Source organism: Rhinatrema bivittatum, chromosome 10 (genome assembly GCF_901001135.1).
Source record: "Rhinatrema bivittatum chromosome 10, aRhiBiv1.1, whole genome shotgun sequence".
NCBI classification, from domain to species: domain Eukaryota; kingdom Metazoa; phylum Chordata; class Amphibia; order Gymnophiona; family Rhinatrematidae; genus Rhinatrema; species Rhinatrema bivittatum.
This window is the reverse complement of record NC_042624.1, coordinates 36,019,799-36,047,364: the sequence shown is the minus strand read 5'-3', so window position 1 is coordinate 36,047,364 and position 27,566 is coordinate 36,019,799. Positions and strand designations below refer to the sequence as shown.

At 47.8% G+C, this 27,566-nt stretch overlaps 1 protein-coding gene across 6 annotated transcripts in view; it reads right to left on the bottom strand.

Moving 5' to 3' along the window:
* PTBP2 (polypyrimidine tract binding protein 2) overlaps positions 1 to 27,566 on the bottom strand; it is a 308,274-nt gene that overhangs the window by 115,653 nt on the left and 165,055 nt on the right. For all 6 annotated transcript variants that reach the window (XM_029618929.1, XM_029618930.1, XM_029618933.1 and 3 more), the window contains one exon: positions 8,748 to 8,891. In XM_029618929.1, coding sequence (XP_029474789.1) covers positions 8,748 to 8,891 — 144 coding nt within the window. The remainder of the gene's footprint in view (positions 1 to 8,747; positions 8,892 to 27,566) is intronic.

Below are 27,566 nucleotides of genomic sequence, written 5' to 3'. Positions count from 1 at the left end.
AAAATAAAACAACAAAACGTTACGAACCCAACACCGCGGGGCAGCGGGCGGGTTTCGTGAGGACTAACATCCTGCTGTTCTGTGAGAACACCTGTTACAGATAAGCAACATTTGCTTTCTCACAGGACAAGCAGGATGGTAGTCCTCACATATGGGTGAGTACCGAGCTGAGGATGTCCGAACATGCACCAAAGGTAACCAACGGCGTGCAACAGGCACAACAACTGGGGTGGAATTTGGTAGAGGGCATCCTGAACCCCACCGGGCAGGCGGAAGGGTGTTCATACGTCACGTTGGAAATAGGTTACGCAGGACAGACTGGCCGAAGATGGAATCTTGTCTTCTGGCTTTGTCCAAGAAATAGTGGGTTGGAAAGTGTGGAGAGAACTCCAAGTGGCAGCCCTGCAAATGTCAGGAAGCGGCACCGATCGTAGGTGTGCTACTGAAGTCGCCATGGCCCTCACAGAGTGTGCTTTAACAGTCTTGAACAGGAATGCCTGCTTGCTGATAGCAAAAAGATATGCAGTCCGCCAACCAGGAGGAGAGAGTCTGCCTACCCACAGATTGCCCTAATTTGTTGGGATGGAAAGAGATAAATAACTGAGTGCTCTTCCTGTGGGCAACTGTACAGTCTAGGTAGAATGCTAGAGCCCGTTTACAGTCAAGGGTATGCAGAGCCTGTTCCCCTGGATTGGAATGGGGCCTGGAAAAGAAGGTAGGTAGTATGATGGATTGATTAATGTGAAACTCCGAAACTACCTTAGGTAAAAATTTAGGGTGAGTGCGGAGTACCGCTCGGTCCTGCAGGAGTATAGTGTAAGGCGGATAGATAACTAGGGCCTGTAATTCACTAACCCTGCGAGCTGAAGTGATAGCTAAAAGGAAAATCACTTTCCATGTGAGATATTTTAAGTCACAGGAGTGAAGAGGCTCGAATGGAGTTTTCATGAGCCGACCGAGAACCAAATTAAGGTCCCAAGAAGGGGCCAGAGGACGTAAAGGTGGCTTGATATGGAGCAAGCCCTTTAAAAATCGTGTTACGAGGGGTTGTACTGATATAGGGACATCCCCGACACCTTTATGGAAGGCGGCTACCGCACTGACGTGCATTCTGATGGAAGAGGTTTTTAGACCTGACTCTGACAAATACCAGAGATAGTCCAAAAACCTTGGGATTGGACAGGAAAAGGGATCAAGGGACTGCAAAGTGCACCATGATGTGTACCTTTTCCATTTATAGGAATAAGATTTTCTTGTGGAAAGCTTCCGTAAAGCAATCAGGACACGAGAAACTGAATCTGAAAGGTTAAGTGGTTGAAGGATTAACCTTTCAACATCCATGCCGTCAGAGACAAGGCCTGAAGTTTGGGATGGCGTACGCATCTGTCGTTTTGAGTGATCAGATGCAGGTCCATTCCCAAGGGAATGTGCCTGCGGATGGAGAGATCCTGGAGTATAGGAAACCAAACTTGGCGTGGCCAGTGAAGTGCTATCAGGATCATGGTTCCCTTGTCCTGACGTAGCTTCACGAGAGTCTTCGAAAGAAGAGGAAGTGGAGGAAATGTATAGAGCAGACTGGTTGCCCACGAGAGGGAGAATGCATCTCTGGGCTGAGAGTGCTCGCGCCGAATGAGGGAGCAGTAGCTGTCTACTTTGTGGTTCTGAGGGGACGCAAAGAGGTCTGTCTGAGGGTATCCCCTTGGCGAAAGATTGAGGTCGCTACTGAGGGGTTGAGAGACCACTCGTGTAGCTGGAAGACACGACTCAGTTTGTCTGCCAAGACATTGTCCACTCCCGGCAAGTAGGTGGCCCTGAGGTACATCGAGTGGGAGAGTGCTTCCGACCAAATCTGCGCAGCTTCCTGACACACAGGTCTATCCAGTACCGAGCGGTAGGAAGAGCTGCGTTAGTGCCCGGCGCACCTGCGGTTGCCGCACGCACAGTGCAGCTCACCTACCGCTCGATCCTGAACTATAATTTCATGCAAATGTAAACTGCGTCTAAGAAGGGTCCGTGAAGCGTTAGGCCCGCGCAACCCATTTTACTGGATAGAGCGCCTATACAGTATCCTGGGTGTGCGGGCCTAACGCTTCACGCCACGCTGGTATCTGTCATTTCAAATGTCATTTGAAATGACAGATACCAGGAAGTCGGGACTGACAGTCCCCCCTCCCCTCCTCCCGAAGCAGGGCGCGAAAAGCAGCCTTGCTCCGGGAGGAGGGGAGAAGGGACTGGCAGTACGAAGCGGCGAAGGGACTTACTTTTTGCACCCCCCTCCGGACATCGGACGACCTCTCCTGCTTCCAGCTGCTCGCGAAGATGGACGCCTGCAAAAAGTAAGTTGCTTCGCCGCTTCACACTGTCAGTGTCTCTTCTTCCCTCCTCCCGGAGCAAGGCTGCTTTTCGCGCCCTGCTTCGGGAGGAGGGAAGAAGAGACACTGACAGTGTGAAGCGGCGAAGCAACTTACTTTTTGCAGCCCCCATTGGACCTCTCCTGCCTCCCGCTGCGCGACTTACTTTTTTTTGCAGCCCTCCGGCCATCAGCAGGAACGGATCGTGGCTCCCCTGCCTCCCGGCGAAGATTGGCGCCTGCACGGGGGAAAGCGGCCCCTGTGCGTGCAATTGGCCGCTCAAGACGTGACGTCACGACGTTTGGCGTCACGGCATGTGACGTCATGTCTTGAGCGGCCAATTGCACGCACAGGGGCCGCTTTCCCCCGTGCAGGCGTCCATCTTCGCCGGGAGGCAGGGGAGCCACGATCCGTTCCTGCTGATGGCCGGAGGGCTGCAAAAAAAAGTAAGTCGCGTAGCGGGAGGCAGGATAGGTCCGATGGGGGCTGCAAAAAGTAAGTTGCTTCGCCGCTTCACACTGTCAGTGTCTCTTCTTCCCTCCTCCCGAAGCAGGGCGAGAAAAGCAGCTTTGCTCCGGGAGGAGGGAAGAAGGGGCTGACAGTACGAAGCGACTTACTTTTTGCAGCCCCCTCCGAACATCGGAGGGGGCTGCAACGTTTTTTACGCTTTTTTTTTTTTGCTTCGGGAGGAGGGGAGAGGACTGGGGCTGCCCCGGAGACCGGCACCCATGATCGCGGCCGGGGCAGGTGAGCGGGGGCTGGGGGAAAGCTTGCCGCCTACCCTTACCCCTGCCTCTGCCGCAGGGGTACGGGTAGGCGGTAAGTTAGCAGGTTAAACGCGCGACAAAACGGCAGGGAAAGATAGCGATAGTCAGGGCGCGGGTTACGGGATGCTAGGGAATAGCTAATTCGCTCGTTTGCATGCAATATTCATGCCGCGTGCGGAAGGGGTTGCCCGGGGATTTTAGGACGTGGTAGGAATAGGTTAAAGGGGATTCGAGATCGCAGGAAGGGCTAACGCGGCCGGAAAGTGAGTAGAATGCGGGTTAGGAGCGGGGTAAACGCGGCCGCACTTTACTGGATAGACCTGACAGAAGGAAGGAGCCTGTGCCTCCCTGCTTGTTGATGTACCACATGGCCACCTGGTTGTCCGTCTGAATCAGGATGACTGATTTGACAGGCATTCCTGAAAAGCCCTGAGAGCATATCGCATTGCTCGAAGTTCTAGGAAGTTTATTTGATGTTTGGCTTCCCCTGGAGACCAAGACCCTTGTATCTATAGACTGTCCACGTGGGCTCCCCAACGGAGGTTGGAAGCGACGGTGGTGAGAATGAGTTGAGGATCTGGCACTTGAAAGGGCAGTTCCTGGAGGAGATTATTGTGATTTTTCCACCAGGCGAGAGACAGACGGAGTGAGTCGGTGACAGAGGCTGAACAACTTGAATCCATTGTGACCTCAGAGTCCAATGCATGAGCCTCATGGCCAGGCGGGCCATTGGTGTGACATGGACTGAGGACGCCATGTGTCCTAAAAGGACGAGGAATTGGCGAGCTGTTGCTGTATGCTGAGACTGCAACTGGTGAGCGAGAGACACAAGGGCTAGCGCTCGTTGTTGAGGTAGAAAGGCTTTTGCCTGCAAGGTGTCCAAGTCTGCCCCAATGAACGACAAGGTTTGAGATGGGACTAAATAGGATTTTTCGTAATTGACGAGAAATCCTAGAGAAATTAGAGTGTGTAGGGTCAAATGGAGGGACGACCGAGCGGCTTGCTGGGTTGGAACCCTGATTAACCAGTCGTCTAGATAGGGGTAGATGTGAACACCTTCTTTCCTGAGAAAAGCTGCGACAACCATGAGACATTTGGTAAAGACTCGTAGTGCCGATGCTAGGCCAAATGGAAGCACTCGGTATTGATAGTGCTTTGAGCCTACTAAAAACCTGAGGTACTTGCGATGAGCTGGTGTTATCGCAATGTGTGTGTATGCGTCCTGAAGGTCCAGAGAGCAGAGCCAGTCTCCTCTTTGCAGAAACGGTAGACGCGAGCCCAAGGTTACCATCTTGAATTTTTCTCACTGTAGGTACTTGTTGAGAGCACGTAGGTCCAGAATTGGACGAACTCCCCTGGAATTTTTGGGGATCAAAAAGTACCGGGAATAGAACCCTAGGCCTTGCTGCGAGAGTGGGACGGGTTCTATTGCTCTTAACTGGAGAAGAAGGGAAACCTCCTGCTCCAAAAGGACAGAATGATCGGATACTCTCCATGCTTGCAGAGGTGGTGAGTCCAGTGGAAGAGGAAGAAAGTTTAGGTGGTAACCCTGAGCAATGATTGCTAGCACCCATTGGTCGGTTGTGATTGATTGCCACATGCCATGAAAGTGGCACCATCGACCTCCCACTGGTATGCTTGGCAGAGAAATCAGGCTGCTGCTCTCCAAGTGAAAGTCAAAAACCTGAAGCAGGCCCCGGCTGGGAAGCTGCTTGCGGCTTTTGCTTTCGGGCCTGGCGAGGCTGAGGTTTTTGAGAAGGCCTCTGAGTTCGGGACCTGGCTGGTGGAGGATAGTACTTCCTTGGACGGAAGAAGGACTTCTTAGAGTCCTTCCTAAAGGGATGTCTTGAAGGGAAGTCGGAAGGTATCGATGAGAGCTGTTTAAGGGTCTCATGATGGTCCTTTAATTCAGCCACTATTTGCTGGATCTGTTCACCAAACAGATTGTCTCCTACACATGGTAGGTCAGACAGCCTGTCTTGTACTTCTGGACGAAAGTCAGAAGATTTGAGCCAGGCCCATCGTCTTGCCGAAATGGCAGCTGCAGACACTCTAGTAGAGGTGTCGAAGATATCGTAAGCTGTTCTTATCTCATGCTTTCCTGCCTCAAACCCCTTGTTGACAAGGATTTGAATCTGTTGTTGGAATTGCTCAGGCAGGGTTTCAGAGAAGTCCTGTATCTGCTTGAAAATGACCCTATTGTATTGGGTCATATACAGCTGGTAAGCAGCAATTCTGGAGATGTGCATGGCCCCTTGGAACACTCGTCGGCCAATATTGTCTAGGAACTTGTGTTCCTTAACAGGAGGGGTAGATGAGTCAGGCTTCGTCCTTTTTGCTTTCTTTTGAGCCGATTCCACCACAACTGAGTGGTGGTCGAGCTGAGATTTTTGAAAGCCGAGGGCTGACTGTACTAAATAGGTAGTGTCAGCTTTTCTGTGGACTGGGGCAATGGATCCTGGGTTTTCCCAGTTCTTTTAGAAATGATCACTTTAGGGGCATCCAGGAATTGGAGGAGCTCCATCATCTGGTGCCTATCATCCTGCTCCGTCTGAAGCTGAAAAGGGACCAACTCAGACATTTCCTTCACAAAATTAATGAAAGAAAGGTCCTCTGGAGGAGAACACTTTCTACTTTCAGTAGGAGAGGGAGGTGAAGATAAGTCATCGGTGTCTGTGGAAGTATCATCACCCCAAGGTGTCATAAGGATCAGCAGACTGACCTGTAGGATGAGAAGGGGGTTGGATACCCGAAGGCCCCGGCTGACGCTCCGAGAAAATCGAAGGAATCGCCGGGGGCACCGTGGATGGCCTGGAAGGCATCGGTGCTGGTATCAAAGGCATCAATGGCGCCGATGTACGTATCGCTCCCGATGAATGAATCGGTGGCGAGGGACAAAATGGCATAGATGGCTGAGGCAATACTCCCGAAGGAGGAATGCGGAACGGTGTTTCTCCTCCCGATGAGGCTGTCAACGGGGAGTGCACTGGAGCCATCGGAGACCCGGGAATCACCAATGGAAGAGCAGTCATGAGTGCCTCAATCCGGGATAGCAGCGGTGCCAGCGCTGCTGTCATTGGGTCGGTCTTGTAGCACGGGATCTGGCTGGTGGCAGGTAGGACTTTCTTGGACGGTAGAACGACTTCTTAGAGTCCTTTCTAAAGGGCTGCTTTGAGGAGAAGTCAGAAGGCTGTTTTAGGGTCTCATGATGGTCTTTTAATTCGGCCACCGTCCGCTGGATCTGTTCGCCGAACAGATTATCTCCTACACAAGGCAGGTTAGACAACCGGTCTTGCACTTCTGGGCGAAGGTCAGAAGACTTGAGCCAGTCCAACCGTCTCGCCAAAATAGCAGCTGCAGACACTCTGGTAGAGGTGTCAAAAATGTCATAAGATGTTCTGATCTCATGCTTGCCTGCTTCAAAACCTTTGCTTACAAGGGTTTGCAGTTGGTCTTGGAATTGCTGAGGCAGGGAGTCTGAGAAGTCCTGTATCTGCTTAAAGATGACCCTGTTATATTGGGTCATATAAAGCTGGAAGGCAGCAATTCAGGAGATGAGCATGGCCCCTTGGAATACTCGGCGACCAATGTTGTCTAGGAATTTTTGTTCCTTACCAGGAGGGGCAGACAAGTGAGATTTTGACCTTTTTGCCCTCTTTTGTGTAGTCTCTACCACAACCGTGATCAACTGTGAATTCTGAAAACCTGGGGCTGACTGTATTAAATAAGTAGGGTCAGCTTTCCTGTGTACTGGAGCAATTGTTCCTGGATTTTCCCAGTTCTTTTCGAGGAGATCAAGAAGAACCTGGTGGCATCCAGGAATTGGAGCAACTCCATCATCTGGTGCCTATCATCCTGTTCCGTCTGCAATTGAAAAGGAACCAATTCAGCCATTTCCTTCACAAAATTTATAAATGAAAGGTCCTCTGGAGGAGAACACTTTCTGCTCTCAGTGGGTGAAGGTGGTGAAGGTAAGTCAATCAGTGTCTGATGAGGTATCATCTCCCCAGGTATCATAAGGATCAACACCCTTTCCTCTAGGAAGTAGAGGGGGACAGGGTGGTTGGATACCTGAAGGTCCTGGTCTAGGCTCCAAAAGAATCGGAGGAATTATCGGAGGAACCGACGATAGCATCGAAGGCACCGAGGGCATCGATGGATGGCTCGGTGGCGCCGATGGACGGATCGGTGGCAAGGGACGTATAGGCATCGATGGTTGAGGCATAACTCCGGATGAAGGAATGTGGAACAATGTTTCTCCTCCCGATGATGCTGTCAGTGGGGAGGGCATCGGAGCCATTGGAGACCCGGGATCCATCGGTGGAAAAGCGGCCATAAGCGCTTCCATCCTGGATAGCAGCAGTGCCAGCGCTGCCAGAATCGGGTCGAGGGTCGATGATCGGTTCCACAGTCAGTGCCGGTGTCAGAGGAACCTGGAGACGTTGCATCGCTTTGTCGATGGCCTCCTGGACCATCTGGTCCAGTTCTTCTCGGAGACCTGGAGCAAGTAGCCCCGGCTCCGGAACAGAAGAAGGAGGCAGGGGCATAGCCGGAGGGACCACTGTTAAAGGCAGAGTCATGGCTCCCGATCCCCGATTGGGTGAGGGTCACCTCGGAGACCCGGTCGCAGGATTGGTCGGTGCCTTTCCTGGACAGGGCTTCTTCGACAGCGGCTCGGACAATGGCGAGGTCAATGATTTTGCTCCCTTGATGGTCAGAGTCTTACGGTGCAGATGGCGATGTTTGTCCCTTTGATCCCCTCGACCCTGAGGGGGAGTAGAGGGTGTCGATGGCCGAGAAGTCGTCGATGCCGGTCGGTCACCGGTCAGTGCTAGCGCGAAGTAGACGTCGATGCAATGGACGGAGTCGGGGTTTGAGCACGGAAGAGACGTTCTATCTTCTCCATTCTGGCCTTGCGACCCTTCGGTGTCATTAAGGCACATTTGGTGCAGGTCAAGACATCGTGCTCACGTCCTAAACACATTACACAGAACTTTTATGGGGGTCTGTGATAGACATGGTGCGGGTACAGTCCGGGCACCGACGAAACCCCGACGCCATGGCAAAAATTTAGCCGCGGTATGGTCGATGGCCAGTAGACCACGAAGGCCAAACTTGACAGTAATCAACGGGAAACGGGCAAATGTTGCTTACCTGTAACAGGTAGGTTTAATGGCAGGTTTCTTGGCCTCCTGACGTCTCCTTCGACACCTTTGAGTTGTTAAAAAGCCTTTTTTTCTTTTTTTTTTTTTAATAGAACATAAAAATGCTGTTGAGGGGGTGCCAAGGCAGTGAGTCGAGACAAGAAACTATGATGAGTAAGAAAATGAAAAAAAAAAAAAACAAACAATCTCAAAAGAGAGAGAGGGTACAAGTCCATGCAATAAGTTGCATAAAAGGTCTGAGGCGCTTACAAGCTAGCGTGCAAGTGTGGGAACTCCTACACAAAGTTTTTACCGAGTTATAAGAAACAGGCTCATTCGGTGCTGTTGAATGACATCACCCACAAGTCATGGCTAATTCAGCCCTGTTTGCCAACACAGAATCCTATTTGTTCACTCCTTTAAAAAAAAAATTTCTTGCACCGTTTTAGTGAGGCATATTTCATAATATAAATCAATGATTGTACCTGGTTTAATGTGTTATCTGTTTTTAATTCTTTATGATTAGAGTACTGGATATAGATGGGTTGATTACGAAGATGAGGTGTCATAGTTGTATAATAATTAACCATGGTGATAGCAGCTTCTTCAGAAGCTAATTCCAAAAATGCCTGCAAAACATTGACAATTTAAAGGTTAGTTAAACAAACAAACAAAAAAAAAACCAAAAAACTCAGCTGAGCATTCCTGCAATTAAAAAAAAAGTTCACTAGATTGTGATAAAGTAAACAACTGCATGTTTTTAATAAAAGTGAAGTTGCATGTCTTATACCTGGGGAAATGCATCAAATAATTAAAACGTTTTTCAAATTCTGCATCTTTTGTCAAAATGACAATACCATAATTATGGGTTAATAACTTAAAAAGTAATACCAAAAGAAGATATTCTGCAAAGATGCAGTATTGTTACCGTATTTTTCGCTCCATAAGACGCACCTGACCATAAGACGCACTTAGGATTCAGAGGGGGAAAATTAAAAAAAAATAAATTGTGCTAAACCGGCTCTGCGTCTGGGCGTCTTATGGAGCAAATTAGGGGAGTGCATAGTTTTTTTTTTTCTCCCCATTTTGTTTTCGGGTCTGGGGAGGGCCATTTCGGTCCACTCCCCAGATCAGAAAATTTTTCTTTCTGTGGGAACCCCCAAAACCCCCCCCCCCATCCCAACCCTTTAAATTAACAACCTCCACCCCCCTGACCCCCCCAAGACCTGCCGAATTAATTTCCTGCAACCCCCCCCCCTCCTGACCCCCCAAGACCTGCAGAATTAATTTCCTGCAACCCCCCACCCTCCTGACCCCCCCAAGACCTGCCAAACGTCCCTGGTGGTCCAGCGGGGGTCCAGGAGCGGTCCGGGAACGATCTCCTGGGCGTGAGCCGTCGGCTGCCAGTAAACAAAATGGCGCCGACGGCCCTATGCCCTCACTATGTCACTGAGACCGACCGCTGCTATTGGTCGGTCTCAGTGACATAGTAAGGGCATAGGGCCGTCGGCGCCATTTTGTTTACTGGCAGCCGACGGCCCTATGCCCTCACTATGTCACTGAGACCGATCGCTGCTATTGGTCGGTCTCAGTGACATAGTGAGGGCATAGGGCCATCGGCTGCCAGTAAACAAAATGGCGCCGACGGCCCTATGCCCTCACTATGTCACTGAGACCGACCAATAGCAGCGATCGGTCTCAGTGACATAGTGAGGGCATAGGGCCGTCGGCGCCATTTTGTTTACTGGCAGCCGACGGCCCACGCCCAGGAGATCATTCCCGGACCCCCGCTGGACCACCAGGGACGTTTGGCAGGTCTTGGGGGGGGGGGGGGTCAGGAGGGTGGGGGGTTGCAGGAAATTAATTTGTCAGGTCTTGGGGGGGGGGGGGGGGGGTGTGGGAAATTAAGTCGGCAGGTCTTGGGGGGGCGGGGGGGGGGGGGGGGTGTTTGTTAGATTTTTGTTTGGTTTTTTTTTTATATTCGCTCCATAAGACGCACATACATTTTCCCCCCACCTTTGGGGGGAAAAAAGTGCGTCTTATGGAGCGAAAAATACGGTATATTTTTTAATGCAAAATATACTTCAGAATACTGAAATAGCCAAAATAAGGCATAGTCCCTCACCCACCCCTCTAAATCAGCCTATCCCCCAGCACCAACCCCAAAATACTGTCTAAGCCTCCCATTCTCTCAAGTGGCCTCATCCAGCCACTTAGATTAAGACCCAAACCATCCACTGTCTATCCACTTCCTGAATCTAAGACCTGACCACAACACATTCTCCCCCCTACCTGCACCCTCCCTTCTCTCTCTCCCCATCTCCCCAGGCCTGACCCCACAACACTCTGCACCCCCCCCCTCCCCCACTTAACCTATGACCAACCTCACTATTTTCTAACCCCAGTCCATGCCCAACCTCATCAAATTCTTTCATCAATCAGGCCATCTCCCACCTTTATCTGCCATGCCCAACTCCAACTTTTTCCATCCACAGGACATAACCCCACTACTCTCTTTCCCCCTCCACTCCCAAGGTGAGACTCCTCACCCTCCTACTGTATCTCCCCCACCCCCAATATACTGAAGCTGCGGTTGTTGCCCTCAGGCTGTTCTTGCATCCTTTCTGCCCATATGGACTAAAACATACTACAGGCTCCATTGCAGCTCATGTGAGCAAACCTGCCACCTCCTCCTCCTTGCCCCCTTGTGTCAATGCCTCATCCTTCACAGACCAAAAATGGTTGCCATCTCCTGCAGAGGGAAGGGAATTTGTGTCAGTTGTGCAGTAGCATAATTCCCCCAGGAGTATTACACCTGCAACAGGTTTTCTCTGAAGATAACAGTTCATTTGTCCCAGACTAAAGGACAACAGACTATGTTAATGGAAACAACTGACAATATTCCAGAGCTCTCTGGAAAGACAAAAGCCTATTGCTACCCATGTGTGGCAGGTTCTGCACGGCAGCATTCCTACAACTCCCTTCAGTTCCATTTATATTGCTTATAAGGGAAGAACTCCTCCAAAATGGTCCATGGTTAAGTTTATGTGCCTGGTTAACTGCTGCCTTTGGAGAATACCTGTTAACAAAATATGCAACTTCTCTTTCTCTGAAGATAAGTAGGGTCAATCAAGTTACAATCAGAATTTAAAATAGACCACGGTGTTCAAACTGTTTTAGTCTCTTTAGCAGACAATCTTTGTCAGTCTTTAGATCTAAGAGGTCCATCCATTTTAATTTCACTTGATCTCTCAATAGTGTTTGATAAGCTAGATCACACAGTTCTTTTACATAGGCTGTCATCGCTTGGCTTTGTGGTACTGCTTTGCATTAGCTTGAATCCATTCTTTCTGAAAGGTATTGAATAACTAAATGAGATATGGCATGTTCAAGATTCCATAAATTATCTTATAGCTCATAGTTCTAGAAGGTTGATGTGGTACATCTCCCAGGGAGACCAATGGCCCTGTATTCGGAGACTTTGGTTGTGCACTCCTCACTACAGGAGTGAAGTATCTGTTAGTATAACTTGATGCAGAGGCCTGAAAAAGGGAAGTCAATCATCAGGATGTCCCTGAGAAGTCATCACGAGAAAGAACCTTTGAGCTCCTTGGTCACCTGAATCTGGTGATGTAGGCTTTGCAAGGCTAGATTCCACTGTGAATTTCATGTCCATTTGGTCTGTCTCATGAGGAATCAGCCATGGGGAGACTATGAATCAAGCCATATAGCCTAACATTCTGAGGAAATCACAAGCTATGGCTATTGACGTATAGAATACTTTGGTCACTGATGAAATGAGATTGGTTACTCTGTTAGGGGGAAGAAACACCTTGCTTTCCAAGTTTCGAATAGGGAACTTACGAACTGGAAAGCATGGTGCTGACTTTAAATTGGACTTTGAACAGTTTATGACAAGTCCCAAGTATTCCAGGAGTTGCAGTACTAAACGCAATGCATCCATGCTTGTGGAATGTGAATTGCTTTTGATTAGACAATTGTCTGAACAGTTGAATTCTGCATCTTTTGAAGTGTGCCATAACTGCTAGGCACTATGAAGACAAAAGAGGCTGATGATAGGCCCTGTACTGTAATGTGCAGAGATCAAGACAAATCTGAGGAATTGTCTGTGTTCTAGATACATCATCATGTGCTTATATAAATCTTCCAGGTGGAGAAAGCAAAGCCAGTTCCCCTGATCATCTTGAATTTTTCTTTGTGAAGAAACTTTAGAGCATTTCCTTACCCTCTCCTAGAGGAACAACTATCTCACTAGTTTTCAAGACTGCCACAATGAACATGCATGAAAAAGTTATCCCTAAACCCCAATTTGTTAGGCATTCCTCCAGGATAGGACTGGGAAACACTAGTTTAGGGTTCTGAGGTCCAAGATGGAACGAAGGACCCCATTTTTCTTTGAGATTAAAAAGCATTCGGAATAAAACATTTTCCCCTGTTTGTAGTAAACATACTCAATAGCTCTTGCTTTTAATAGGAAAGATTTCCTTCAATAAAATTTGATCTTAGACTATAATTTTCTTGGGGGATGATTTGGAGGAATCCTTAGGAATCATAGTTCACACCCTTTCCTGATTATGTGATGGACTCAAGTCTTATATAGGGCTAATGATTCACATAAAGAGCTATCTTTCTCCAGTAGGAATCCATTTTTGCTGTGAGACTGCTGATGGTGTCTGTAAGGAGTCAAAAATGACTCATCGAGAAGCCATGTTAGGTTTCTTTGCAAACACAGGGTCTCGATCTCAAGGGGTTGTGAAGAGCAAGATCACGACCCTAAGGCATAACTTTTTTTTTTGTTTTAATAATTGCACTTTTTGAGAGGACATCAAACTCCTGGTAGTTAAGAGGAAGAACCACAGTTGAAGTAGAGTGTCTGCAAGGTGGAGCAGCAGTCTTGAATGAAGTCCACAGCCTTCTTTACTTTACTCCAGAAGAGGTTATCTCCTGTTTGCCAATTTTTCATGGACACCTTCCATTAGGATCTAGACCATTCAGCACGCACCCCTGGAAAGGGATGATCCGCTCATTTCAGTATTTGAAAAGATTTCTAGCCCGCACAAGCTGTTGTTCTAGGTGTCATACAAAATATACTAAAAAAAAAAAAAAAGAAGAAACAAAAGTGACACAAAGTATAGCAAAATTGCTTACCTTGTAATAGGTGTTATCCCAGGACAGCAGGATGTAGTCCTCGCATATGGGTGACGTCACTGACGGAGCCCTATCGCAGGAAAAACTTCTGTCAAAGTTTCTAGAAACTTTTGACTGGCACTGTGAGGGCAATGAGCATGCCCAGCATGCCATGATATTCTCCTCTACAGGGGTCTCACTCTAGTCTGATATGTAGCAATAAGCTTTAGCAAAAAATAAAATAACAAAAGGTAGAAGATCCAACTCCGCGGGGTGGCGGGTGGGTTGTGTGAAGACTACATCCTGCTGTCCTGGGATAACACCTATTACAAGGTAAGCAATTTTGCTTTATCCCAGGACAAGCAGGATGCTAGTCCTCACATATGGGTGATTAGCAAGCTAGAGGCTGAGTCATTTTGTTTTGAGGCAACAGTTAAGTATTGTTGTTGAAATGAGTCAGCCGAAGATCACAGCAGGTTGGATGTAGAAGGAGTTGGGATTATACTGGAAACAAGTTCTTTAAGACAGATTGTCCATAGGCTGAATCTTTTCATCCTTGTTTGTCTAAGCAGTAATGAGCTGCAAAGGTGTGAAGAGAATTCCATGTTGCTGCTTTACATATGTCAAGAATTGGCACTGAACGATAGTGGGCTACTGAGGCTGACATCGCTCTTACTGAATGTGCCTTTACTCGCCCTTGGAGAGAAAGGCCTGCTTTTTCATAGCAAAACTGTATGCAATCTGCTAGCCAATTGGATAGAGTATGTTTACCCACTGCTTTTCCCGGTTTGTTTGGATCATAAGATACAAAGAGTTGAGTGGATTTCCTGTGGACTGCAGTGCGGTCTAAGTAAAAGGCTAGCGCACGCTTACAGTCCAAGGTATGTAAGGCCCATTCTCCTTGGTGAGAATGAGGCCTTGGAAAGAATGTGGGTAAAACTATGGATTGGTTCAAGTGGAATTCTGTAACCACCTTAGGGAGGAATTTTGGATGTGTCCGGAGAACCACTCTGTCATGTAGGAATTTTGTATAGGGTGAGTATGTGACAAGTGCTTGTAACTCACTAACCCTTCTAGCCCATGTAATGGCTATAAGGAAGATAGTCTTCCATGTGAGAAATTTAAGATCACAGGAATTCATGGGTTCAAATGGAGAATGCATGAGTCTTATTAAGACCAGATTCAGGTCCCATTCTGTGACAGGTGGCTGACTTGGTGGTTTAAGTTGAGTTAAACCTCTCATGAACCTACTGACAAGAGGTTGTGTGGATATTGGTGCATCTCCCATCTTATTATGGTAAGCTGAGACTGCACTTAAGTGTACTCTTACAGATGAAGTCTGTAGGCCAGATTCTGAAAGATGGTACAAGTAGTCTAGTAGAGAAGTAGAGGGGCAGGTGAAAGGATCAATATTCTTTTGTCTGCACCAGAAAGTGAATCTCTTCCATTTTGAAGAGTAGTTCTGTCATGTGGAAGGTTTACATGAAACTATAAGCACTTGAGATACCTGGGTTGAAAGATTGAGTGGTTGTAAAATCAAGCTTTCAACATCCATGCTGTCAGGGATAGGGATTGAAGGTTGGGATGGCGCAACCAATCCTGATCCTGAGTTATGAGAGTGGGAGCTACTCCCAGGCGAATTGGATCCCTGACTGAGAGGTCTAGAAGTGTGGGAAACCACACTTGTCGAGGCCAATACGGGGCTATGAGAATCATGGACCCCTTGTCCTGTTGTAACTTCACTAGAGTTTTGGTTATGAGCGATATTGGAGGATACGCGTATAGAAGGCATGAGTTCCAAGGGCGAGCAAAGGCGTCCTTGGCTGGCTGGTTTTTCTGTTTGTGGAGAGAACAGAATATGTCCACTTTGTGATTCAGACGTTACGCAAAGAGGTCTATTGTTGGTTTTCCCCAACTCTGAAATAGCCTGGTCGCTACTGAGGGATCCAGGGACCATTCTTGTGGTTGAAATTGACGAATGAGTCGATCCGCCACCACATTGTGAATGCCTGCCAGATAAGTGGCCCGGAGGAACATTGAGTGGTTCAGGACCCAGCCCCAAATCTGGGCAGCTTCTTGACAAAGGAGATACGAGCCCGTACCTCCCTGTTTGTTGATGTACCACATGGCTACTGTGTTGTCTGTTTGGATCAGAACAGTCTTGTGTGAAAGGCAGTCTTTGAACGCATGCAGAGCATAACGTATAGCTCGAAGTTCCAGAAAATTGATTTGAAATGTTGCTTCGAGTTTCGTCCAAGTACCCTGGGTTTTGAGAGTGTCTATGTGTGCTCCCCAACCCAAGGTGGATGCATCTGTAGTTAATGTTATCTGTGGGACTGTTTGTTGGAAGGGTAGGCCTTTGCGCAAATTGTCCTTGTTCACCCACCATAGTAGAGAGGAACGTAGTTGGTGGGTTACTTGAATTGGAGAATTCAGTGGTTGAATGGCTTGGATCCATTGTGATCTTAAAGTCCATTGGGTTACCCTCATGGCGAGCCTTGCCATAGGAGTGACATGAACTGTGGAGGCCATGTGGCCTAGTAAGGTCAGAAACTGCTGAGCTGTTGCTTGTGTCTTTCAGTGAATTGATTTTGCTAATAAGGACAGCATTTCTGCTCGATCTTCGGGTAGAAAAGCCCTTGAGAGGATGGTGTTCAATTCCGCTCCTATGAATTGAAGCAAGTGTGATGGTGTGAGATGGGACTTTTGATAATTGATGAGAAATCTCATGGCATGAAGTAGAGTAATTGTTCTGTTGAGGGAAGCTATTGCTCCTTGTTGTGATTGACTTCTGATGAGCCAGTAGTCTAGATCTGGAAAAACATGGACACTTTCCTTGCGTAAGTGTGCTGCTATTACTGCCAGACATTTGGTGAACACTCTGGGAGCAGAGGCAAGTCCGAATGGCAGTACCCTGGTATTGGAAATGTTGATGGCCCACCATGAAGCACAGGTACTTGCGATGAGGAGGGAATATTGGTATGTGAGCGTAAGCGTCTTGAAGATCCAGAGAACAAAGCCAATCTCCTGTGTGAAGAAGTGGAAGCATGGTGCCTAGAGAAACCATCCTGAACTTTACTTTCTTTAGAAATTTGTTGAGATTTCTGAGGTCTAGGATGGGACGAAGACCACTGGTTTTCTCTGGAATGAGGAAATAACAGGAATAGAATCCTCTGCCTCTCTGAGACCGGGGCACTGGTTCTACAGCCCTGGCTTTCAGAAGGGTAGATAATTCTACTTGTAACTGAAGGATATGATTTTCACTTAGATATAGTTGTGTGAGCGGAAAATCTTTGGGAAGTGAGAGGAAATTTAGTTGGTATCCTCGATATATTATGGAGAGGACCCATTGGTCGGTTGTTAATGTTAGCCAATTGTTGTAGAATTGAGATATCCGGCCTCCCACTGGGAGGTGTGGGTGGGGATTTGAGAGAAGGCGGAGTTCTCTGGATAAAATTTCAAAAACCAGTGGTAGTACTTATTTTGGAGCAGGATGAGGCCTAGACTGTCTCTGCTGTCGTGGCTGCGGTCTTTGTTGTGTCCTGGCAGGGCGAGGTCGAGATGAAGGAGGGTAATATCTCCGCTGCCTGTAAAAAGGTCTTGCGCTGTCCTTCCTTTGAGGCCTACGCCGACTGTGCGTAGGAGGATCCTGCGGGAGGGAAGACAACTGTCTGAGTGTTTCTGTATGCTCTTTTAACAGACACACAGCATCTTGGACTTTAGAGCCGAAGAGGTTGTCTCCTTGACAGGGAAGATCCACCAACTTGTCTTGCACCTCGGGTCTCAGATCTGAGGCCTTGAGCCATGCCCATCTTCTGGCACTAATGCCTAATGCAGCCACTCTTGAAGCAGTCTCGAACCCGTCATAGGCTGCCTGGACTTCATGCTTTCTGGCTTCCATAGCCTTATGAATGATGGCTTGGGCAGCTTCCTGGTATTCAGTAGGAAGAGATGGGACAAATTCTTGAATTTGTTTCCATAGGTTCCTCTGATACTGGGTCATGTATAGGTGATAGGCAGAAATCCTGGAGTTCAACATCGCTCCTTGGAAGACTTTTCGACCCAGGGAATCAAGAAATCTATGTTCTTTTCCCGGGGGGTTAGAGGAATGTGTTTGTGTTCTTCTTGACCGCTTTTGCGCCGATTCCACAACCACAGAGTGGCGAGGAAGTTGTGGCTTCTGATATCCAGGCATGGATTGTACAAGGTAAGTACTATCCATGCACTTAAGAACATGCCATACTGGGTCAGACCAAGGGTCCATCAAGCCCAGCATCCTGTTTCCAACAGTGGCCAATCCAGGCCATAAGAACCTGGCAAGTACCCAAAAACTAAGTATATTCCATGTTACCATTGCTAGTAATAGCAGTGGGTATTTTCTAAATCAACTTAATTAATAGCAGGTAATGGACTTCTTCTCCAAAAACTTATCCAATCCTTTTTTAAACACAGCTATACTAACTGCACGAACCACATTCTCTGGCAACAAATTCCAGAGTTTAATTGTGCGTTGAGTGAAAAAGAACTTTCTTCGATTAGTTTTACTGCTGGGACAGAGCAGGGATGTTCCCAGAGACGGTGTTACAGTTGTAAAAGAACATCATGTATAGAAATTGCAACAATTTGCTTTGGGGGTCGACAAACTGGAGTACCTCCAAAGTCTGCCGTCTGATGTCCTGCTCTTCTTGCAATTTAAAGGGGATGGAGTCCGCCATCTCCTGTACAAATGTGGTAAAAGTGAAATCCTCTGGAGGAGACTTTTCTGGCTTGTGGTGGTGATGGGTCAGACAAAGGCTTCTGAGGATCGAGCCGAGGCGGTGTCAGACCAAGTGTCACAGTCCTGAGTTTGTTGATGAGGTGTTGTAGACCTAGGAGGAGGAAGACCAGAAGGTCCTGGTAAAGGTTCTTCGAGAGGAGTGTCTTCTGGATCCTCTTCTCTGGGATCAGGTGGCAAGGAGGCTAATAAATCCTGGTATCGTTTGGTAAGGATACTATGTAGCGCTGCTTCTGTAGATCCTGAAGCCTCGGGAAGGTGTTGCGCAGTTGGCGGATGTTTCGGCATCGAAGATTTTAGTGTGGTCGATGCCTTCTTGGTAGATACCGATGTGTTTTTGTGTTGTAGAGTCAGTGCCGTAGTGTAGATGGATATCGGCTGTGGAACCGATGAAGCCATCGACATCGATGTGGGAATCGTCATCGAGGACATCGGCGGAATCGACATCGCGGTTTTCCCCGGCATCGGGAATACTCCCGGTATCTGTGATGTCACCAGCATCGAACATGTCATCGGTATCGGTACTCCCAGCATCGGTGACGTGAGTGGTGTAGGAGACGTCACCAGCATCGGCGTGACTGCCGGCATCAGTGTGGTCGCAGGAATCTGAGTCTTCAAGGCTTCCATCACCGCTTCTCTGATAAGTGCGGACAAGTCTTGTGAACTAGGTGGAAGGATTGGCACCGATGGAGGAGTCGATAGCGGTGACTGAAGGCGGTACCGGAGTAGGTGCAGACGGTAGTGGTAGATCCATATCTTTATGCCGCTTTGCGCTCGGTTCCCCCGGGGGGGTGGGGGGGGGGGGGGAACGACACAACGGTGACGCCGAGGCTTGACGATGTCGATGTTTATGTTTAGGCCGTGTTTCGGTGACTCGCCTTGCCGATGACGTCGACGGGGTTGGAGATGCCACATCTCCGGATCCTTCCAGGCAACGTTTTTTAAGGAGGGGTTTTTTGTAACTCCTGTTGGAGATGATTTAGTTGATGTGGAAGGCGAGGGAAGGAGTTGAAGTTGGAAAAGGTACCATCTTTTCTTGCAGAAGTTTTCTACCCTTCGGAGTCATCTCCTGACATTGTAGGCATGACAAGATATCATGCTTCTTGCCCAAACAGACCACACATTCTAGATGTGGGTCTGTGACCGACATGGTCCGATTACAAATCGGGCATTTTTTGAAACCCGAAGCCATGCCAGTATCGACAGCCGTCGAAAAATTTTTGTGAGAATTTTTTTTTTTTGAGTGAGTTCCCAAAAGGGGAAAAAATATGAAAAATAATTTACTTTTCAGTCAGAATTGTGAGCTCACAGGGTTCCTATCTCCGCAATGCTTACAGCAGCGTGGAAAAACGAAGACTAGAGTGAGACCCCTGTGGCAGAGAATATCATGGCATGCTGGGCATGCTCAGTGCCCTCACAGTGCCAGTCAAAAGTTTCTAAAAACTTTGACAGAAGTTTTTCCCGTGATAGGGCTCCGTCAGTGATGTCACCCATATGTGAGGACTAGAATCCTGCTTGTCCTGGGATAATGAAAGTATTATATGGCGATCACATAGCATGTGTTCATCTCCTGCAGATAAAGCAAGAATATCTTGCTTTCTGAATAGGAAATTTGTATAATTTGCAGCTTCTCCACAACAAAATGCTTATAATGAAACAGTTGATGTGAAGCAAAATACATGTCATTTTGAAATAGTTTCTGCCAAATAGGTCCAAAGTTTGGGGATGCTTTCCTGGTAAAAATGATGAATGCACCTTTAAAAAAAAATTTAAAAAAAAATTAAGATTTCTTTGGAGCTGACTTCACCACTACTGAGTGGTGAGGTACCTTTTGTCTTCTCATTAAAAAAAAGCCACCATAGGAGCTGCCAGTACTCGATAATTTATATATACATCTTATGCTTTCCAACATATGGAATGCTGAAAAAGTTATGAAAAAGGGATTGATGTCAGTCGGTCTGTTCACTGGCAGAATAAATCACCGAAAAAAGGGGTGGAAATTTACCAGATTCGGAGAGCAGGGAAAAAAAGTTAACATTTTGGATGGATTTGAAAACCAGAAGAGCAAGTTCGCTTACAGTAAACTGTGTTTTCCGTAGATAGCAGATGAATTAGCCATGCTGTATGGGTACCATCCTCTGTGCCACTAGGTGGCGGAGCTCTCAAAGTCTATTAAAGACTTTTAGCTAGGTAACTCCCTCCCTCCTGTATCCTGACAGGATTACCTCAGGCAGTATCAAAGCAAAGTAGGTGTGCTAGAACTGTCCGGGGGAGGCGGGCGGGTCAGCATGGCTAATTCATCTGCTATCTAGGAAAACACTGTTTACTGTAAGCAAACTTGTTCTTTTCAAGTAGATAAGCAGCTGAATTAGCCATGCTATATGGGAGTCCCCAGCTGACGTATTGAGCAGAGGTGCACGTCATTTCTGTGTATTGCGATCAATTTTATTTTTTTTTTGCTCAATATGATAGAGGCGGACAGTTCCTAAGAAGGTTTTATTTATCAGTCAATTGTGCCCTTCTGTGGGATAGTCCGTTCCAAAGGGGAATCATCCGCCATCTGTCTGTGGAAACAGTGGTGGGATCTGAAAGTGGAGCGATAGCCATGTCATTGGTGCAACGATGTCCATGGAGACACTTGATGGGGAAGCAGTCGAGGCTGCTATTGCTCGCACGCAATGTGTCCACAGGGTTGCAAAGCATGTGTGACGATACATTAAGGTTGAACTGCATGGAGTTGGATATCCCTGAGGATAGAGTTCTTTGTCACTGGACAGCATTGCTTTCACTGGACAGCATTTCTTTCACTCTAATGAGAGAGTGAAAGAAACAGGTGTGAAGGTCAATTGGGTGATAGAGTGCGCCTTTTTGTGGTATGCTAGCGCACGGCTGTAATGCAAGGTGCATGACTTTACACACTAGCATTTGCATAAGACCTTGGATGAAACTGTGGTAAGGTTGATGGTCTGGTAAAGTGGGGAAAAAAAAACTGGAAATAAGCGTTGGCAGAATTTCCTAGTGAGAGTGCAAGATCACCTTGTCGTGGTGAAACTGAAGATAAGGAGGGTGGTGAACCAATGTTTGGAAGTTACTTGTTCTCCTTACAGAATTGAAAACAAACCACCAAGAAAAAAGGCACCTTCTATGGGAGGTAGTGAAGGTGACAAGTATTCAAAGGTGCGCAGGCAAAAGCATCGGCCTGTTGAGATGCATATTAATGTCCAACAGTACCTGTGACATATGCCAAAGGTGGACATAGGTGCAATACTCCTGGAAGGAATTTGGATAGTAAGGAAGGACATGAAATAGGCTGTCCATATAGATGAATGTGAGAATATGTTGTAGCGCTTAAATGAATTGGTAGCGATGAAGGAGCTGTAAGCCAATGGAGACAAGAGACAAGCCGTTCCGGCAGCAAGGAAACACGTCGAGACCCATTGATGTACACTAGGAAGTGTAGCGTAAGCATTTGTCTGGAAATTGAGGCTGGTTGGTAGCGTCTTTGATGACAAGTATGGGTCTGGAATGCAGAAGAGATGTGGAGGCGCCGGTAAGCGATTCTTCCGCTTTGCACTCCGCGAGGAGGTGGTAGCGTTCCCTTGTTCTAGGGAAGAAGCCGTGGCTGTCTGCCCAGGAATTGGATTGTGGATTCATAGGTGTAGTAGGGAACTATACCTTGATTGTCGTGATCATATGGGCGGGATCAAGTGTAGAGCCACTTGGTCTTGTATGCATCTCTGGCGCTTGCGAGAGATGAGCTGTATTGGAGGGAACGCCTAGAGTAGTATTCGTGACCATTGATGAGAAAAGGGTTGGAGCGAGTCTAACGGGCTTGGATAAACCAAGCAAATGTCATCTATTATCCCACTGGTCTCTTATTGCAAAGAGATCAACTGTAGGGAGAGCCCAAACTTAAGAAAGTCCTTGAGTCACTCTTGGAGTCAGGAGTCATTCGTTGGGGGGAAAATATTTCACTGAGTTTGGTTAGTCTGGAATCGAGCATCTCGGTGAAATAAGTCAGTGATGGAACTCTGGGGGGCCCATCCCAGAATCAGAACTGCATTGTAGCAGAGGTTCTATGAACCTGACTTCCGTGTCTGGTGTATAGAGAACATTGTGATACAGTTATCTGTGGGAATCCTGACTAGGATTTGTTGTGGGAAATCGCTGAAGACTCGAAGGGCGTTTTTTCGCCTTGAGGTTCTAAAGGTTTATGTTTAGTGTATGATCGCATGAAGTGCATAGACCTTGTATTTTCAAATGAGCTGCTCATTCCTTGGGTGATGCATCTGTGGTGAGGGGCACATGATGTAGAAGGGTCGAAAAGGCGAGCCCGTTGATAGTGCATACGAGAGGAGAAAACCACTGTAGGACCTTGTCTATTAACTCATGCACTTCTCGCATATTTTGCACATCAACATGGTCTATGTACCCTCATATCACAATTTAGTCTACCCTTTAATTTTTTTCTAGACATTTATTCTCGCTATAAACATGCCGAACATTTACCTACGTCCCGTTGACGAGTTACTATTATAATTATCTATGTAATATATAATTTATTATTAATATCTATGTTATAGGTTATATGCTATATGTTATACGTTATATGTTAAGAAACGCTGTTCCATGTAACGCCTTTTGTGCGAAAGTTTTGTTATATGTAAACCGACCTGATTCGATACTTGTATTGAGAATGTCGGTATATAAAAATCCGAAATAAATAAATAAAAAGAGCGTGGATAACGGATGTTTGTTGTCGACTAGTCGTCTCGGTAGTTGGCGAAACGGAGGATTAGGATCGTAAGTTTTTTTTTATGGGGTTTTTTTCCGGCATCGGGTCGAGGTTGAAATTGAACGTCGTGACATAGATGGACGTTGTGAACTGATTTTCGAAAGAAAAAATTTGGTAGACTATACAGTGAAGTCTATCCTATGCCTGGATCATTGTCTTTTACGGCGGAAGAATATTACCATTTAAGACTGTTTACTGCCAAGGAATTGTTGAAGTATTAGATGAGACCTGAAAACCGTAGGGCAGGAGTTAGGAAGTTCCTCATTCTTACGCGATGGAACAGTATAGAGGAGGGAAAGCGGTATCTGCCGAGTTTGTTGAGTTTCAGAGCCCATAGAGTATCCAGAGATCTATACAATGTAGACCAGATGTTTGGAATATATGCACTGAGTACTTCCGAGGAATGGCTCAATTCATCCTCTTTTTTTTGGAAGTCATCTAGTGACTTAGTATCCTATTTCGGCACAAAATGGAGCTAGGAGTTACGAGCCGCCTGTAACGTCCGTTTAACCAGCATGGAATGTGTGGAAAAGGGAACGTTAGTGTAAAAAGAGAAGTATAGGAAGGCCACGTTAATGCTGTGGTAGGGCTTAAAGTGTGGCGGTTATCATTAGTCTGACCCCTACGGAACGTGCTGGTGGTAGTGGAAGTATGGGTTCCAGTATGTCCGACGCCTTGTGAGTCTGGCGGGGGAAATTAGGAGTGTACTCATCTTTGAACCTCCGGTCTCCCAGAATTGATTTTATCGCTGGCTGGGACGCACGTTGTAGTTGTGATGCAGCTCCGGCGCGTGGACGACTTAGCGCACTGATGTTAGTGCTGCGCTCTCGCTGGGCTCATTTATTATTTATTATTTGGGTTTTTTTGTGGTGCCGGAGAACCGCGGTCGTGTAGTCAGCGCTCATGCTCATGCCCTGGCGCAGCTAGTGCACGTGCCGGTGTTCGGCGCATCCAGCGTTTGCTTTCGTTTCGCCCGATGTCCTCACCAGTATTCGGAGGGCCCAGTCTCCGCGCCAGTGCTCGGCACGTCTCACGCTCATGCTGATGGCCGCACCGGGCGGCCGAATCAGGTATATGCGCAGGGGCGTGCAAGGATGTCTCCGGGCGCCTTCCAGTGTATGGATGGGTGTGTGCGTGACGGCGCGTACGTTGATTCCCTGGCGTGCAGGGCAATGAGTTTGCGTCTGTCAGTGTCGGCAACCGGTCATGCATGAATGCGCCGGGCCCACCGGCACACAAGTCAGTGCGCTAGGCCCCATTGGCGCACGCGGCCAAGCGCCCGGCATTTCGGCGCACACACTCATGCATCGGGCCATCCGGCTCACTTAGATGCATCCGGTCTTCCGGCGCACACGCCGGGCCCGCAAATTGACTCACCGATGCTCCAGCCTTCCAGCGCAGGCCTCGGTACGCTGTGTCTCCAGGCTCTAGCTTCGGTGCGCCGGCTGGTATGGTGCAAGCGTCGGTGCGCCGGCACTCACAGTGCATGCGCCGATGTGCCGGCTTCTCCAGCGTTTCTGCACACAGAGGAATGTTTTTTCTCCACTCCGGCGCTATTAACAGATCTATCTGTGTAATCAGGCGGCCCATCGGCACGCACAGTGAGTTCTTGGCGCACTGGCCGTAGTGCGGATGCCAGCGTGGATCCTAGCACCGTTTTGCTCAGCAGACCGGTGAGTAAGTAGATCAGCGGCTGCGAGCACGTCCCTCCCCCCGTCTCCACTTGGAGCCAGGCTGTGGAAAACGGGAGGTCACTGAGGAGACTCGAATAAAGTAGGTATCAGCTGGAAGGAGTGGGGAGGGGGATGCCCTGAGATGTCAACATGTCAACACATACTCAGCAGGACAGTTCCTGAAGAAATTTTTTTTTTTTTTTTTTTTTTAAATCTTCTGTCTTCTTTGTTGTGTTGACATCCATGGATGTCAATGAATTCTTTAAGCTGTCTGTTATTTTATTTATTTTTCCAGAGAAGTAGCGAGCTCCATGCACTCTGTTGCGTGGAAAATTTCAGACTGAGGAGCCTGAGGTAATCCTGTCAGGATACAGGAGGGAGGGAGTACCTAGCTAAAAGTCTTTAATAGACTTTGAGAGCGCCACCACCTAGTGGCATGGAGGACGTACCCATACAGCATGGCTAATTCAGCTGCTTATCTACGTGAAAAACATCACATCAGTATTTTTAGAGATCTGACAGCTCAAAAACAAATACCCAATTGTTTCTATGGGAAATTGCAAGAGGTTTTTCAAATCGTTAGAATACTGACTCCATTCCAAATACCCGCTTTCCTCACCCTACAACTACATTGCCATAGAGCAACATAGGCAGATAGAAACAGACAGGAAAATAACTGAAGCAGCTGACGAAGGATGGAACAAAATGATGCTTTCAAAGAACAAACACCCATCCTCACATGTCTCCCCACTCCCCTAATACATACTTCCTCCCAGCATACTCTTCCATACCTATATAGCACCCCCCCCCCCAACAGACAGGAAAAATCATGCAGCTTCTAATTTTATCCTTCACACATACCCCCATGTACAAACCCCTAATAAACATCTCAAACTATACACCTATCACCTAGAAACGAAAAAAAAAGTGACCATATTACAGGAATACTTGCCGAACTACACTGGCTTCCAATTGAACAAAGAATACAATAATAAGGAACTATGTATAATCCATAAACTAATCCACGATGAAAAAGCAGACTGGCTTAACACTGCACTGCACGTACATGTCCCGCAAAGAAACCTGAGATCTGCGAATAAGGCGCTACTATCTGTCCCCTCTGTCAAATCAGCACGTCTCATGCAAGTAAGAGAAAGAGCACTGTCACTGGCTGGTCCCGTACTATGAAACACCATACCACTCGAAATAAGGCTGCAGAGAAATTTGAAAATTTCAAAACTAATCTGAAAACCTGGCTCTTTAAACAAGCCTTTTATAAAGATAAAGAGAAGGAGAAAAACAGTTGATTGATAAGGACGCACCAAGCTAGAAGTTGTTATTTTTAACCTACACATGCATATTAAAAGAAAATTATTCCTTACCTGCTAATTTTCGTTCCTGTAGTACCATGGATCAGTCCAGACGGTGGGTTATGTCCCCCGTCCAGCAGATGGAGTCAGAACAGAGCTCGAGGGCTCCGCCTCCTATACCAGCTCACCCTCTGCTGGAGCTCAGTATCGTGAATAACAAAGCCCAAAAGAGCAATAACAAAACAATTTGGATCAAAACCCTGACGAAAGTCAACATCAAGAACAATAAAACAGGCATGACCTAACAAAAAGAGGTCGCCAACGTCAACTTGTGAGGAGCTGTACAACTCTGATAGAGAACCAGAGAGAAGAAAGAAGAGACAGTAGATAACAATGAATCCGAGCAGGTCGCAAGATCCCAGCGTGGTGGGCATCTGGACTGATCCATGGTACTACAGGAACGAAAATTAGCAGGTAAGGAATAATTTTCTTTTCCCTGTACGTACCAGGATCAGTCCAGACGGTGGGATGTACCAAAGCTTCCCTATATGGGTGGGCCCCTGAGAGCCCTGCTCGGAGAACCTGATCGCCAAATTGCCCAGGAGCCGAGGGCGCCAGGTGTAGGCGATAATGCTTAGCGAAGGTATGCAGCGACTTCCACGTCGCCGCCCGGCAAATTTCCTGTGGGGAGACGGCACGAGACTCCGCCCAAGACGCTGCGTGAGAGCGTGTAGAATGAGCTCGAACGCCCCTGGGCGGATCCCGACCGGCCCCGATATAAGACGACGAGATGGCATCCTTGATCCAGCGGGCGATGGTCGTCTTTGAAGCCGAGGAGCCCTTCTTAGTTCCCGACCAGAGCACAAACAAATGATCGGAAACCCGAAAGGCATTGGTAACCTCTAGGTAGTGGAGTAAGACTCGCTTGACGTCCAAGTGACGAAGAGACCTCGACTCCTCTGGAGAGAACGCCGGGAGTTCCACCGTCTGATTCACGTGAAACGAAGAGACCACCTTCGGGAGGAAGGAAGGTACTGTACACAGCGAGATCCCCGCCTCCGAAATGCGAAGGTAGGGTTCCCTGCAGGAAAGAGCCTGCAGCTCCGAGATTCAACGGGCAGAGCATATTGCCATGAGAAAAACTGTCTTCATAGTAAGATCTTTAAGCGAAGACTCCTGTAGAGGTTCGAAAGGAGCGCCTGCTAGGGCCCGGAGAACAAGGTTAAGACTCCACGACGGACAAGGGTCCCTGACCGGCGGCCGTAGATGTTTGGCCCCCTTCAGGAATCGGGCGATATCCGCCTGGAGAGGCAGGGCGACCGGTGTCTGTACCAGAACATTCAGGGCCACTACCTGCACACGTAGGGAATTGTATGCAAGACCCTTATCCAGCCCGTCCTGCAAAAATTGAAGGATCAGAGGTACTGACGCCTCCGTGGGTCGGGCCCCATGATCGGTACACCAGGCCTCGAAGACCTTCCACACTCGCACATAAGCAACAGAGGTAGAAGGTTTGCGGGCCCGGAGCATCGTAGAGATTACCGCCTCCGGGTAGCCTCGTCGGCGGAGGCGGCGCCGTTCAAAAGCCAAGCCACAAGACAAAG